A 17,310-nucleotide genomic window follows, 5' to 3' on the forward strand; every position below is an offset into this window, starting at 1 on the left:
AAATATTCACTGTGGCCATAATATATGTAACATGCTAGGTGCTTCAGAAAACAAACAAACAAAGACCTTGCTCTTTTCTTCCTAATCGTAAACGACCAACCTGTACCATGGCACTTTAAAGTCTTTGGAGAAACTGCTATCATTGCCCCCACCTAAACCTCCACCCCCTTTTTAAAATTCTCATAGTAGTAACCTAATGAAAAAACATGGAACTCAGATTCAGATAACGAGTTAAAATCTCAACTGTGTCAATATCTAGCTATGAAGCCTTGAAAAAGTTATTTAACTTCTTCGACCATCAGTTTTTATGTTTGTAAAAGTAAAATTATTGTGGAGATGGGATAATATGAAACTACAAGCATACTGCTTGGCCCCTACTTGGTGTATTTTTACTTCCTTTCACATCTTGCTTCACTTTTAGCTACTAAGAATTGGTCTTCCACTACTTCTGTTGCCACTGCATACCCCAGGAATAAGTAGAAGCCGCAACAGCAAATTTTAGCCAGAGAGATGGATTCTCCAATGGCAACCACAGACCACGGTGCTCTAATTGCAGGAGTCATGGTCAAGCCAGAAGAACCATGATACATCTATGCACGCCTCATCAGGTCTTTTTGTTTCCTATTCCATCCACCTACCTATCATTTTAGGATCCCACTTTCTCACAGCTTTCTCCCTTTACTAGGAAGGGTCAAAAGTGAACAGATAAGTAAATGGTACTAAGATAAAGGATAAACCAGATTTTATCAAAAGACTAACATTTCCCTCCACAATATATATGCTTTTAGAAACAGCATAGTACTTAAATACAAAACACTTAAAAACAACTATTTGAGTAAATCACAATTTTAATGGAAATAGGTTGTTAAACATTGACAATAATATTGTTTTAAAAACAATTTTTCCAAAATTGTAATGAACTTACAAATCGAGGTGGCTGTTTACAGTTTCGGGGTTCAATTTCTAGTGACTTGTTGAACAAATAATCTGTAAACTCTTTTTCAGAAGCACTTCCCATGGGGTTAAGGTTTTCAAAGAACCGCTGGAATTAAATATTCATAGTACATGTTTTAGATCTCATTAAAACATTTATTTCATCAGTTTAATACAAAAAAAAGACCAACAATTTAAGAGATCATGTCTGGAAAGTCCATAGCATTGTTGATTCCAATCTTCCTACTTTTGAATAAAACTGTATAATTTATATGGAAGTTATATATTCAAGTCTTAAACTTCTATTAAGATGAACAGATTTTCATTTATTACCATATTAGTGGCTCAACATCCCTCAGTTAATATTATTCCTACTCATTATAACAACAAAACGATAATTACCGGTAAGCTATCAAAATGTTTACAATAGAATTATAGTTATAATCCACAAGAAAACTTTGACAGTAAAAAAGAAAAGAAACAGTCTATTCAAAAGTAATTTCAAGAACAATTATAAACTTAAAGTTATCTGTGCTAGCCCATAGTAAAATAACCTCTTTGTCTTTATCAAAAAATATTTTCTAAGCTTAAATTTAAGTTTTTAGGTAGAAAATTTAGATGAATTAATAAAGTGCAAAAAGAAAAATAAACAGTAATCTCACTAACCAGAGATCTCACTGTTAACATTTCACTATTAGAATATCCTTCCAATGTCTCAACTGCATGTGTGAATATACACGTTTACATATACTGTATTTTTTTCTGCAAAATTGGGATCACACAATATTTATTTCTAACCTTTTTAAAGTTTATTTTCAATTATTTTTTCCCATGTGGTTTACTAACTTTATAAAATACAAATTTTAACTCTACAGTATTTCATCAGATGGATATTCCAAAATTTATTTCACGGATCTCCATATAGTTATCCATATATAGTTATCCATATAGGTGCTTTCTAATTCTTTGCTATCATAATTATTATTGTTATTAACTCCTTGTACATAAACTTCTGTACATTTCTGATGGTTTCCTTAGAAACATTTCTTACAAGCAAATTACTAGATTTAGCTTTATTTGATTTTGAAGTGGTTTAGAAGCATATATAAAAACAAGTACTGGGTTTTAGCTTTAGCAGTAGGCAAAATGAGCTATAGAATTTCTAGCATAAAATTTTTCCATTTTTCAGGCATTTTATGAAGTTGAAGAAAATTATATTATTCCTTTAACAATACTGAAATAATTTAGGTTAACTATGTTAAATCATATGAAACAACACTAATTTAAAGACTTTTATAAAGTTATAAATGCAGTATTCTTGATTTTCTCATCTTTTGCACTACTTTTTAATATAATTTAACTTGGTTAACTATGGTTTGAAAACTGAATAGCTACTTTGTCTACATTTAAAACTTAACTTTGACCCAATCATAAAGAAAGAATTCTCTGCACCAGCCCCTACCCCCACGCCCCTGCCCCTAAAATAATGCTTTAAAAGCTGGTAGGAGGTCTAGACTGAATCACAAAGACCTACTAGGAGTTACTGAGATATGAATGTTAAAAGTACTATTTCAAGTATAACCAAGTACAATATAACATTATTTCTGTGGGGAAATATACTGTGAACTCTAATCTGGGCCACAAGAACATATTTCCTTACTCCTATGAAGCTCCACATCACAGAGGGTTGGCCCAATGGTGAGGGAATGGGATGAAATAGTAGCTTATCACCATTGTCTTTAGAGCAGGTATCTGTCTACACTTTCACAATGGTGTACTTAGGTCATTCTTTCTTAGGACTGTAGAGTACTTTGTTTTGAACTAGGGACAAAGAACAGTTACCATCTTTTAATTTAGGAGGGTAGGAGTGATGTGGACATTTTCATTGAATATACGCAACTTGCAGACTATGTCCAAAAGTTTAGCACAATTTTTAATGGGACACATGAACTTATTCTGATCAATAGTTATTTTATGCTCTGAATTTCAAATAAGCATAATATAATTCATTTACCATAAACATAAAATCATAATTTAATTTAGAAGGTATTCAACATCTTATAGCGCCACCGAATCAACATTATGAATTATTGCTCAAAACAGGACGTCAATTAATTGAATGTCAAAAAAACAATTTTGGCTATGCATCCATACATACCATTCTACAAGCCTCTTCCCCTATTTAAACCCAGGGTTCCTACAAAGGGATTAATTACTTAATGTTACATTGGCACACGTAAAATATCTACAATGGCTATCAATCAATGACAGTACTAGCAGAGGATTTTCTTTTTAATGCATGGACATCAGAAAGCTTCTCCATTTTGTCATTCATTTTTTTAAAGTGTTACTTGAATCAGTTATACAAAGAAGCAATACTTTCAAGAGGAAGTACCCAATAATATTAATAACTTCTGATTGTTAGTGCAGAATATCTATCACTTCTATTGATTATGTTATTTTCATAGAAAAATAAATAATATAATGTGTGGTTATGATATTACTTAGAGATGCAGAGAATTTAACGTGTTCTCTTTTAAAAATAAGGAAAGAAAATATTTACCCTCATTTCTGGTTCTATCCGTAAACAATAAGGTTGATTCTGATACTGCTGAATTTCTCCAGTAATTTCCGCCACTTTCCTCCTCTTACTGAAATTGATTAAATCTTTCCCTTTCTTTTTCAAAAAATCATTATTCCCTTCTTCGGTCTTCAGAATATTTGTTAAATATATCCCTAGTAAAAAAAGTATTTGAAGAAAAGTTGTTACAAAAAATTGGTTACTTAACAATTTGGGAAAATAATTAATCTAGTAAAGTTAAAAGACATCCTATAATCCAGCAATTCTACTCCTGAAATGTTGGTAAGTCTGTGATAGTCTTATTAATTACTTCTACATAAAAAAATTTTTTTAACACGGGAACAATTTGAAATAAAAAAGAATATTAGGGTTTTGAAAAAGCTTAATTGGTCATTTCTTACACGAATAGCCTAACGTAAAAGGAAGGATTCATCCACAAAGTCTAAATTGTAAGTGTTAAATCTACTCTAACCATTTTAATATTTGGTTATAAATATATAATGCCAATGATCTTAAATGATTATTTACTAGTCAATAAATTAATTTTAAGCCAATTCTGGTTATTTAGACTACAGATTTATAAACTAATTCTCTGTTTTCCCAAAGCCCATAATTTAGATAGAAAAGGAATTATTCCTCACATGAGGACAGTAATAAAGTTTTTAGTTTCTTTTTCATGCATAATTACTGATTCATTTAAATCAGTAGCATTCAACTGGGGGCAATTTTGTCCCCCAGGGGATATGTGAAAATGTTCAGAGACATTTTTGTTTATCACAACTATGTATGTGTGCATGTGTGGGGTGTGTGCACACATGCATGCTATGGTCTGAATGTTCAAAATTCATATGTGGAAATCCTAATGTCCAATGTGATCGTATTGGGTGGTGCCTAAGTCATGAGGATGGAGTACTCATGAATGAGAATGTGCTCTTACAGAAGACACCCCACAGAGCTCCTTACAACTCTATGAAGTAATTATCATAATCTTCATTTTATAGATAAGGAAATAGAGAGTTTAAGTTTTATTTATCAATATAGACAGCTAATAAAAGCAGACGCCTCAGATATAAAATCAGGACCAGCTGCCTCTAAAGGATGGTCTCTTTTGGCTACAACACACTCTCCCCAAAATTATAAATCCTATTTAGTAACTTACCAAAAAAAGGCACACAAGGTGGATTGATTGACTTAAGCTTTACTAGGTATTTTTTAAAGTGATCTTGACTTAATTCCACAGCTTCATCCAAAATTCTCCTTTTTCTTTCCTGTAATGCCTTTCAAATATATAAATTGAATATAATTTGTTTTCTACAATTCAATCATATTTTATGGATGCAGAACTTTGAATTTTATATAGTGTGCAAATATTTGAAAAACTAATTTTTAAAATTAAGACATACATAGTATTCCTTTCTGTGCTTGCCTGAAATGATTTCTCTTCTCATATCTATAAATATAAAACTTAAAAACTTATTTTTTCTAATATAGAGAATTACACAATAAAGAAATTCTTCCTCGGAACCTTATTAGTTATAATTTTGATTAACCCAGAGTTTCAAGTTATAGCTTTAGGAGAGAAATATAATCCCTTAGCGTTCAAATATTTTTCCACTGAAAGAACTTTTGGGACTAAGGTAATGTTTTAGTAAGGAGAAGGCTATGAGAGGGAGAGAAAAACTTAAACGAAATTTAGAAAGTGGAGGGCCAGCCCGGTGTCTCAAGCGGTTAGAGCTCCATGCTCCTGACTACGAAGGCTGCTGGTTCGATTCCCACATGGGCCAGTGGGCTCTCAACCACAAGGTTGCCGGTTCAACTCCTTGAGTCCCGCAAGGGATAGTGGGTTCCGCCTCCTGCAACTAAGATTGAACATGGCACCTTGAGCTGAGCTGCCTCCCAGATGGCTCAGTTGGTTGGAGCACGGGCTCTCAACCACAAGGTTGCCAGTTCAATTCCTCAAGTCCCACAAGGAATGGTGGGCAGCGTCCCCTGCAACTACGATTGAACATGGCACCTTGAGCTGATCTGCCGCTGAGCTCCAGGATGGCTCAGTTGGCTGGAGCGCATCCTCTCAACCACAAGGTTGCTTGTTTGACTCCCGCAAGGGATGGTGGGCTGTGTCCCCTGCAACTAGAAACAACAACTGGACCTGGAGCTGAGCTGCGCCTCCACAACTAAGACTGAAAGGACAACAGCTTGAAGCTGAATGGCATCCTCCACAACTAAGACTGAACGGACAACTTGACTTAGAAAAAAGGCCTGGACGTACACACTGTTCCCCAATAAAGTCCTGTTCCCCTTCCCCAATAATATCTTTAAAAAAAATTTTAGAAAGTCAAGTATGCAGTCAATTCTCTTATATTTCATTATTATAAATTAATTAATTACATTATTTTAACCTGATAAGTACACACACGCACACAGCAATGGAGAACCATTCAATGCATTTCTTTTAACTTATGGAAAAAGCAAAGGTGATTGTATCACTTAACTTTTATTCAGTACTATACAAAAGCTCTAACTAGCATGGACAAAAAAAATAAATATAGGTCTAGGGACTGAAAACAACTGTCAGTATTCACAGAGGATATGATTGTGAAGAAACTCATTAAATCTACATACAGAGTGTGAATGAAAGAATTTAGTAATGCTGTGAATAGGCAAAACCAACTGCATTTCTAGATATCGTTAATAAAGAAAAGAACTAAAAAATATTCTAATATAAATCTAACCAAAGACGTGTGAGATTTCTATCAAGGAAACCACAGAACTTTACTGAATGAATAAATAAATAAATAGAAAGATATACCATGTTCATGTATATCTGGTTGGGAAGACTCATTGTAAAAATGTCAGTACTTCACTAATCGATTTATATAGCCAATGCAATTCCTATCAAAATCCCTACTTTAAAAAAAATGAAATTTAAACCAATTCTAAAATTTACATAGAAGAGCAAAGGGTCAAGAGTAATCTCTTGAAAAAGGACAAGATTGCCGGGGACTTGCCCTACTATACTTTATCAAGAACTAGTATAAAGTTATGGTAATTCAGACAGGTGACACTGGCACAGGAATAATCACATACACCAAAAGAACAGATCAGAGAGACCAGAAACAGGCCCTCGTTTTATGGAGACTCAATTTATGACACAGCTGGCTGGCACTACAGATCAATGGGAAAAGGATGGACTTTCAATAAATGAGTGGGAGCAAACTGGCTAGCCATATGGAACAAAAAATGAAATCAGACTCCAGCCCCACCCCATAGTCAAAACTGATTTCCAGGTGGATTAAGGAGTTAATGTGAAAGACAAAATATTAAAATAATAGAGGAGGACCTGTTAAACAGGCACAAATTACAAAGGAAAAGAGAAGTAAATATGACTACATTAAGAACTTTTGTTCACTGAACAATATCATAAAAAAAGGTGAAAGGGGAAGCTTCAATCTGGAAAAGGATTATTTACAACATACATAACTGACAAAGGATTAATATCCAGCATATCACAGAACTCATACAAATTTGTAAGAAAAACTCAACCAAAACAAGTCAAAAAAATTTACACAAGAAACACAAAGGAAAAATAAACATTTAAAAATAGATTCACACTCACTAAAAATCAGGGAATTAGAACCAAAACCACAAGACTGGAAAATTAAAAAAAACTGACATATCAAGTATTGGTGAGAATGTGGAACAGCTAGAATTCATACATTTCTGGTAGGAGTATAAACTGGTACAGTTACTTGGGAAAAAATTTGGCATTATCTAGTAAAGCTGAAGATAAGATATCCGTATCCTATCATCAGTAATTATATTTCTACATATATAACTTAGAGAAATTTGTGCATGTGTGTACTAGGATATATGTAGGAAATGCTCATGGCAATATTAGATAATAACCACACACTGGAAGCAATCCAAATGACCATTAACTAATGAATAAATAAATTTGGTAAATTTATTCCTATACTATGATACAGCTATGAAAAAGAATAAACTATTTACAAGAAACAATACGGATGAATTTTAGCAATATAATATTGAGAGAAAAAAATCTTTAAAGAATTATATTGATATATAATTAAGAAATATGCAAAATGAAACAATACACTGTTTTGAGATACAAATAGTAAAACAACAGAAAAAAACAAGAGGATGATAAGCATGAAATTCAGAATGGTAGTTGGCAAGGAAGGAGATAGAATTAGGAGAAGTTCCTTAACTGGATGTCAGATATACAGGTACTCTTTGTATTTTATTCTTTATATCTTATACATATTTTAATTAATATTGTTCTGTACCCAATATTTTAAGAGACAAAAGCTTAACCTCTCAAAATGAAGACACTACTTCAGTTTTTCAAAATCAGAACTGAAATTATTAAATTGATTAATATTTGGCAATGTTTGACTGTTAGTATCTTTAATATATAAAAAGTTCATTTATTATTAAACCAATAAAATGCAAATACCCAAATAGAAAAAGACATACGTGAAAGCAGTTTACCCTCCACTCCCCTCAATCACAACCCACTGAGAGAACCAATGTTAAGAAAAGAGTATGTATCCTCCAACACTCTTCTCAATGCTCATGAAACTTCAATTACTTATTTAGTATTTGTTCTGTTTTGTTATATCAAAATGAAATAGTATGCTCCTTATTCTGAGGTGTTTTTTTTAAAAATTACTTTCCCCATAAAGTATCACAAATATTCTTCAAGACAATACACATAGATCCTTACTCACTTTTTTTCTATAGCTGAACAATATTCTACATTATAGGCACAGGATAATGTACTCAATCATTCTCGTACTGATGAACATACTGGTTGTTTCTAGTTTTCTGCTACTACAATTAATGCTGCTGAAATTACATCTTTGTACATTAACTATAGTCTAGCACTTTTATTTCTGGATTCAACAAACAATATGTGTATTTTAATTTTAACATATATTGCTAGATAATTTTCCAGAGAGATTTTAACCCACATTGCCAAAGGCAATATATTTGTATGGCTGCATCTCTTAACTTTTTATCTTTCATTTAGGCATTAAAAAATGATTTTTTAGGTACAAAAGCAAAGGAAGAATTCATAAATAAAGAGATTGGTTTAACTAAATAAAAATGATAAAACTTCCATATGTAAAAACATTATATACAATTTTTAAGTTAAAAAAGCAGATAAAATAGAAACTAGAGAATATATGGGCAATATCTGACTAAGTATTAATATCTTTGATATTTAAAAGTTCAAAAATCAGTAAAATACAAACACCCAAATAGAAAAAGAGGATATGAATAAATTATAAAGAAATTAAAATGGCCAATAAATACACTTAAAATATTCAACTTCTTTAGTTATTTTTAAAAATACAAATTTTAAAAATGAGAAAGTTTTTTCTGGCTCATCAAATCTATAAATACATTTTGAATAAGGTAATACCCAGGGGGATTTATCATATCCTGCTAGAAAGCACCTTGGCAACAGAATCAAAAAATCTTGAAATGTACAAATACTCTGACCCTGGTATTCCACTCTAGAAATTTATTCTAGGGAAATAATCAAATTCTTACAAAGATTTCTGTGTATAGATGTTCCGTGTTAAATTATTCATCACAGAAAAAATCAGAAATAACTTAATTGCCCCACAATAGAGTGTGAAATAAATTATGGTTTGTCCATGGGATAGAAAACCACACAGCCATTAAAAATTTGTTTTTGAAAATAAACTAGTAAAACAATGTTTATGATAAAAAGGTACAGGCCAAAAAAAAAAAAACCTATGTACAATGTGATCTCAATTTTATTCTTAAAAATATATATATGGATTATCCTTCTATACTTTCTGTATCTTCTGAACTTTCTATAATAAACACTAAACATATACTATGTTATAATTAAAAAAAATTTAATTTTTCGAAAGGGTTCTCTCCTTGTTACTCTTTCTTTGACTATATACTAAAGGTGATTAATTTTTATACTTATATTTAAAATCCTTTGTAATTTATTTGAAACTGTCAATCAGTGTGCCATTGAAAAAATCCTCCTGGAACTTCATTATATTTTAGGTATATTAAACAAAGTCACAAGTCCCATATTCTTTTATGAAGCCTAGGCTTACTAGTGTATACTGATGTATTCTCTAATATCTTGGTATCACTGCATTTAAGGAAATAAGATGGATTCACTCAGAAAGATTGGTGGTAGAAGGAATCTTTTTACATTAATGTTATCTCCCCCCACAAAATGATGAAATATTTAAGCCTAAAACTTACCTCAAAGGTGTGGTCTAGTCTGTATACTGACACTGAATTTACTGCACTGACTATCTCCAGTACACCATTGAAATTATTCAAATCTTGAAAAACTTGCAGAATTTCTATAATTCTACTTAGTACTGCCACCCGTTCGTCAAAATTTTCTGCTTCCACAATGCACCTATCCAAAAAAAAAAAAAGAAAAAGAAATTCGTGGCTTAGAAAGCAATTTCTTCACATCATGTATTAAAAAAAAACAACAACAAAAAAAAAACAACAAAACATATTCAGCCAGGATTTTACCTTATATATGTAACTTAATATTATGATTACTAAGAATAAGACAGAGTAAGTAAAAACTTACTTTTCAAACCAGAGCGTAAGATTTGTGGTGTGGCGAATCATTTTTAATAAATTGGGAGAATTTATTTCTTTATCTTCTTTCGTCCATACACTCCCTACAAGTTCAGAAGGTTGAACTTTCCTGTGGAACCAAAAATATCAATGCAACTTAACCTATAAAGGATTAGTATCAAAATTATTTAAAGGTCTCCTAAAACTTAAAAATAAAGACAATTAACCCAAAAGATAAATGAACAAACATAAGAGGTAATTCACAAAACAATAGACCAAACTAGCCACAAATATTAAAAAATACTTTATCTTTTACTAACAGAAAAGAATATTAAAACACAATGAAATCCCAGTTTATGCCTATCAGCTTAACAAGAGTCTGACACTAAACGGGTAAAAATGTGAAAAAAAAAAAAATCTCCAACACTGATGTGCAAGTAAAAATTGATACAACCACTTTGTAAAGCAATCTGTCAAAATGTCACAATACTGAAGATATACATAGTAGATCACCCAGCAATTCTATTCCTAGATATATGCTCTAGATATTAACAGGTTATAAGAAAACAATTATAGGAATGTTCAGTGAAGCATCTCACACAACCTACCTTGAGACTTATCATCAAGAAACTGGATAAATTATGGAGTACTCATACAATTCGATTCTATACAGCAATTAAAATAAGCAAACTAGAGCCATATTCATCAACTTGAACAAATGCCAGAAACAATTTAAGTAAAAAACAAGTTGCAGAATGATATATAAGTATAACCAGTTTTAAAATGTACAAAACAATGCTATATATTGTTTACGAATGTTTACATGTGTATAAATTATAGATACACATAGGAATAGTAAACACCAAATATAGGGTAGTGGTTATTCCTTGGGAGAGATAAAGAGAAATAGGATTGGGGAAATATATGCAAAGGATTTCAATTTTATTTGTAATACTTTTGTTGTTCATGAGCCCTCACTATATTATTTTCCACATTTTTTGAAATACTTGAAATATTTAATACAAAAGTAAAAAAAGCCAATTAAATCATTGTATACAGTGAGTCAGGATTAGATAATTTAAAAAATTGACGGGCATTGCCATCCTAGACTTGGCTATTAATTTTTTTTAAAAAAATGTTTTTAATCAGTGAATTTGAATACAAATGGGTACTTGCTAACAGTTTTTGAAATTAGTTTTCTTAAATTGGTCCTATTATTTCACCAAAAGTTTACAATGCCAATGATTTATGTATGTTACCCGTCTATAAAACATTGGCACTGCAAACCTTTTCTATGTTCTGAAAGTAGATCCACATAAAGCTAAGTCCTTGTTTTTTTTGATGTCCATTCATATAACAGTCACTCTATAAAGAAAAACTTGATTCAGTATCATTTGCTTTGTTATCTCAAGTAACAAGTCTTTTCATTCATACATATCACAAATCCCACAACATAAACAAAAACCACCTGAATTCCAAATTACTTAAAATATAAAATGACATTCTGAATCAGATGTTGACAACCTCCAACATGTGTGATAAATTCTGAACAGCACAGCCAGGGCAAACCAGAGGCCCAATTCTAAAGAAGGCAGTTTTAGCTCTAGTGTCTTTCTACATTCTCCATTAATGCTAAACTTTATATAGTCTTACTTTTCTCTGTGTTATCTCTGTTAAAAAAAAAAAAAAAGTCTGTTAACCAGGATAACTACTTAAAGGTATTTATATTTTAAAAAGGGTTCCTCAGTACAGAAAAGGTTTTGATGGAATGACAGTAGTGGGTGGTTATTTTTTGATCGGGGTGGGTTTGGGGGGGAGGTAGCATTACCAGCAAGGCCTATGTCCTTCACAGGACCCTGGGTTTTAAATGAAAAACAAAAGCTTAAATTTGAAGGGAGGAAAGGACAAAGGGGCTAACGCACTGGCAAAAAAATAGTGGTTTTAAAAAAAATGATAGAGAAAGAAGTTGATAAAACAAGCTGAAAGGAGAGAAGACTGGTTAGGAAGGAATGAGATGCTTGAGTTAGTAATTTGAGAACTAGAATGATTTGGGGTGATGACAAGATTCAGGATATGACCTGATTTGGAAGTCTGATTTGGAGTAGACCATGACACTGGAAGTGATGAAGCCATGAAACTAAAATGTTAGGTTGTGAATGGGTGATCTGTGTGGATATAAGGTGATGGCAGGAACGTTTTACATATAAAGACAGATGATGGCATACTGATTAAAATAAATAGCCCAGCACATTTTTAGTGATCCTTATAAATATAAGACCTTATAAATGAAACAAAAAGATTCAGAAGTTTTAAGCATTGTTCATCATCACACTACTTCAGAAATAACTTTCCTTTCAAGTTAATATTGACTTCAAAGAGCTGAAGTATTTGAGGCTTCTTAAAAGAAGTTAAGAAATCTTTATTCCTCTATGAATTTTGTTATTCGTTTACCTAACCTAACCCAGTAAAGCCCCCAAATAAAATTTTGATCATGAAGAATCTTAAAAAAAAGAAGAAGAAGAAAGCTTGTCTCATTCAATATTCTATTTACTTGGCTGCCACGAGCCTAGCATCCATACTGACTGACTTAGCTGAAAGAACTCAATAAAGAAATCTGAGAAAAGTATTAGGAGTAAGAACTCGGTGACTGCATTAAAAGTGGTTGCTCCATTCATTAGTCTTCTCTCTGCCACTGCTCTTATGAAGGATTACTAGTACCAAATCTATGCCTAAATAGCAGTATGTTTTAAGACTTTTACCTGCAGAACAGACTGTAGTTTAAAAGTGTGCTATGAATTTTCCACCATGCCCCACAGAATAGATGAGCTATTTTTAAGTACTCATGAATAATTTGCTAAATGTTCTGAAAAGAGAGGTTATATTCAAGGTTCTTGAAAACAGAGCATCAAATTAAAGTTAATTTTCTACCTGTAGAGATCAGATTCCAAAAGTGTCAGCTGACGTGCAATTTCTATTGGATGAAGTGTCATGAGATCAAATGTTTCAAATTGTCCTGGTCTGCTGATATGCCATTCAATTGGCGGAGGTGGACTTTCAAAGGTAATATTATGGCTTATTCCATTTGCCTGAGCTTGTTTCTTCCTCTTAATGATCTTAGCAATTGACTCTACCCATTTCTTCATGGCTTTTCCTAGAAAAAATAAACAAAAATACCTTGTATTTTAAAGACATAACTACAAAACTTCGTACAATCTTTAACCATCAACCAGCTTCAACAATGATCAACTCAACAGCATCTTTTTTGTTTCATCTAATCCCACTTACGCCCTCCCTTCAATCCCTTTGTTATTTCAAAACATCTAAAACATATCGTTTCGTTCACATTTAAGTATGTATCTAAAAGTTAAAGACTTTAAAAAATAACAATAACCATTATCACACATAAAAAATGACAATAACCTCTTAATACCATCAAATATGTAGTTAGTGCTGAATCTCCCTTATTGTCTCATAAATGTTTTCTTGTAGTTTGAAATAGGATTTGAATAAGATCTACACATTGCGCTCAGTCAATATGTCTCAAGTCTCCTTCAAACTACAGGTCTCCCGCTTTATCTCTCATTTTGCTTGCAATTTATTTTATGAAACTGAATCATTTGCTCTGTGGTGTTTCCCAAGTGTGAATCTTGCCAACTGCATCCCTGTGGTGACACTCCATGTTTTGCTGTTCCTATATTTTCTGTAAATCAGACACAGAGCCTTGATTTGATTCAGGATCAATTTTTTGACATGAATACTTGCAAGAATATTTCCAACAGGAGGCATATAATAGCCAGTTACTTCTCTTTTTCTGATGTTACTAGTTGAGAAATGGTAATATTATATCACTCTTTCTTCACTTATTGGCAATACTTCCATGCGAAGAAACGTTCACACATCAATTATTTGGTTATCCTGAGGTATAACGTGTATTAGAAAGGCCTTTAGACATTAACATAAGGATTTACTTGCTTTATTCGAGTATGTCTGTGTATTTTAGAAGTGTCTTAGATCATATATAATCTAATGTCCTTAATAAAAACATTATTTAAAAATTAGTACTATAAACAATTTTAAGGCACACATGAAAAAAAGTACCTTAAACATCTCAACATTGAAACAAATGAATCACACTCTCTATTTTAAGTAAAATTCTCCTTAAAGAAAAAGCAGGAGCTGAAAAATAAGCTAGGTTTAGTTATGGTATTCTTGATTAATGCCTTATAATAGTAGATAAAACATAAATGTTCTTGATTCAATAATATACATTTGATGACATAAACGTTTGTTTAAATATTCAGGCCTAGAGTTTCATTTCATGGGCTGTGTTCTGAAACTTCAGGTAGGGAACTCCTATCTTTTAAGTGCCAAAAATACACCAAAAACTTTTCCAGGGGAAGTAAACATTGTTTAAAAAGTGGTTAGTCATTCAAAACTAAAGAATAAGATTAAGGAGAAAAAGAAAACAGGTAAAATTATGTAAATGTTTAATTAGTTAAAGGAATGGCAACCTTGACATGAGATAAAATTAAATGACTTCAATTTACTAAAGAGAACTTTTGACTTGTTTATAAGAAAGATTTTCCTTAAAAAACTTGAAAAGGCAAGTTTCTAGGACTTCAGCTGGCTCTAAATATATGTGAGCTCCTTAGAGTCTAAAAAAAAAATCATTCCAAATGTTGTTCCAGCTTTTCAAAAATGAAAAGTAATTTAGTTTCTTAAATTAAAAGTCACACAAATTTAAAAATAAACTCATGTGCGACATAAAATTCAATCAAACCTTTAAATAATATACCTCTTACACTTGAAATGAAGGATTCTAGTCTTTCAAGCAACTCCAAATCTCTTTCAAAGTCATAAAAATGGTGTTCAACCCAGTGCCGAAACACATTTAGGATCCTATAAAATGGAAAAAAACACATTTTAGTGAAATTTAAGCATTCAATTACACTTCTGTTACTTCTCTAATGCTATGGTGATAGCTTTATATGTAAAGGCTATTGTAATATGCAGAGCCTATAATTTGCATTTAATTAATATCATAAATATTAATTATAATATCAATTAAATACAAATAATTTAAGACAGTATATCTCCAGATTACTTATTTAAAAATTATACTTTCAAAAATATTTATAAGCATAAAAATTGTAGTTCCTACACTTAATTACTCATTTATGTTCAGGAAAGTACCTTTACTTTATTCACATATACAAAATTCATATTCTATACTGTATAAAAGCTATTTTTAAGAGCTTATATTAAAAAGATTTCTTTTAAGATCTAAATTTTTATATATTTTTCACATAAGATGGAAAACCAACTAAGATTTAGTGTATTTGATTCTAAATCCAAGTTCTACCATCAAATTTCTATGTAATTTACAGGTATGTTCATATTCTTATTTTAGTTCAAAAGACACAATATAACATTCCATTCCGCACTCTTATACTGTGAATTAATGAGATTAGCCTTTTTTCTTTCATTATTTCAATGAATGATTCCTTCTAGGTTAGCTTTCATTCCCCCTACTTGACAGACAATAGTTTTTCTCCCAGACTAAGAAAATTCTTTAAATCTCTATCATGCTATCTGTATTAAAACCACCTAAGTCATGTGTGCCTGGTTAGTTCAGTGGCTTAGAAAATATTTCAAGAGATCACAAAACTGTTAGCTTCTAGTTTACACAAGGTAAATTCAAATAACTGCTTCCATTTCCCCTCCTTCCTAGTTTCTACAGCATACAATGTAATCTAAAAATTATCACATAAGAGAAAAAAAATCTCATAATTAGATTTCATCAAAATTAAAAACTTCTGCTCATCAAAAAACATTATTAAGAAAAGTAATAGGCCACAGATTGGGAGAAGACATTTGCAAAACATTTGTCTGACAAAGAGAGACATCCAAACCTGCTAAATATAACTCATAATAATAAAAGATAATAATAAAAATATTAATAAATAATATTAATAAAAAAATATTAATAAAAATATTAATAAATAATAAAAAGATAAACTCAGAAAATAGTTCTCAACATCATTAATAATCAGGAAAACACAAACTAAAACCACAAAAAGGTCCCAATATACGCCCCACCAGTGAGGCTAAAGTATAAAGGCTGACATCGTTACATGTTGATGAGGATATGGAGGAGCAACTGGAACTCACATACATTTCTGGTAAGAGTGTAAAACAGTACAATTACTTTGGGAAAAGATTTGGCAGTTTCTTTTAAAATTAAACATACACCTACCTTACGACCCTGCCATTCCACTCTGAGTTACTTACCCAAGGTACTATATGAAAAAATATATTCACAAAAATCTTGTAAAATAAAGTTCGTAGCAGCTTTATTCATAAGAATCAGAAACTAAAAAGAACCCAGGTGTCCTTCAGTGGAAAAATTAATAAACTGCGGTATATTCATATACCTGAATACTATCTCAGTAATAAAAATAGTACCAACTACTGAAACAAGCAACAAAATGCTTAAAAGCATGTTCAGTGAAAGAAGTCAGTCACAAAAGAGTATGTAAGAATCCATTAATATGAAATTCTAAAACAGGTAAAATTAATCTATGTAGGAAGATGAATACTGCTTTAGACAATGAGATCAAAATTTGATTAGAATGGGAATGAGGGAACCTTCTCAACTATAACATTTTATATCTTGAAAGAAGTTTAGATCACAGAGATGTATGTTAAAATTTACCCAAAGTACACTTAAGATGCATGTGTCACTGTACACACATTTTAGAACAAAAGAACAATAAACAAATACTGTTAGTGATATACAAATTGAATATTTAAGGAGAAGTGTACTTTGAAATACATCCCTCAAATTAGATGATTAATGGACCAACAGAAGAATGATAAATGAATAATGTTGACAAAATAAGTCTAGCAAAATGTTAGCAGTAGATCCAGGTGGTGAATTTATGAGTGTTCATTATAAAATTTTCAACTTTGCTTTACGTTAAAATTTTGTAATACAATGTTGAAAAAAGTTACCATCATTATAAAATTCATAGTAGTCCCCCCTTATCTACAGAGAAAACAATCCAAGAACCCCCAATGGATGCCTAAAACTCTGGGTAGTACCAAAGCCTACATACACTATATTTTTTCCTATATATACTTGATAAAGTTTAATTTATAAATTAGGCAATTTCACA

At 31.3% G+C, this 17,310-nt stretch overlaps 1 protein-coding gene across 2 annotated transcripts in view; it reads right to left on the reverse strand.

The window, feature by feature from the left end:
• SOS2 (SOS Ras/Rho guanine nucleotide exchange factor 2) overlaps positions 1-17,310 on the reverse strand; it is an 82,953-nt gene that overhangs the window by 10,491 nt on the left and 55,152 nt on the right. For both annotated transcript variants that reach the window (XM_081050451.1, XM_081050452.1), the window contains 7 exons: positions 14,928-15,031; positions 13,061-13,283; positions 10,143-10,262; positions 9,797-9,959; positions 4,674-4,791; positions 3,497-3,669; positions 926-1,042 (listed from right to left, as the gene is read on the reverse strand). In XM_081050451.1, coding sequence (XP_080906577.1) covers positions 926-1,042; positions 3,497-3,669; positions 4,674-4,791; positions 9,797-9,959; positions 10,143-10,262; positions 13,061-13,283; positions 14,928-15,031 — 1,018 coding nt within the window. The remainder of the gene's footprint in view (positions 1-925; positions 1,043-3,496; positions 3,670-4,673; positions 4,792-9,796; positions 9,960-10,142; positions 10,263-13,060; positions 13,284-14,927; positions 15,032-17,310) is intronic.

Source organism: Rhinolophus hipposideros, assembly GCF_964194185.1.
Source record: "Rhinolophus hipposideros genome assembly, chromosome: 5".
NCBI classification, from domain to species: Eukaryota; Metazoa; Chordata; class Mammalia; order Chiroptera; family Rhinolophidae; genus Rhinolophus; species Rhinolophus hipposideros.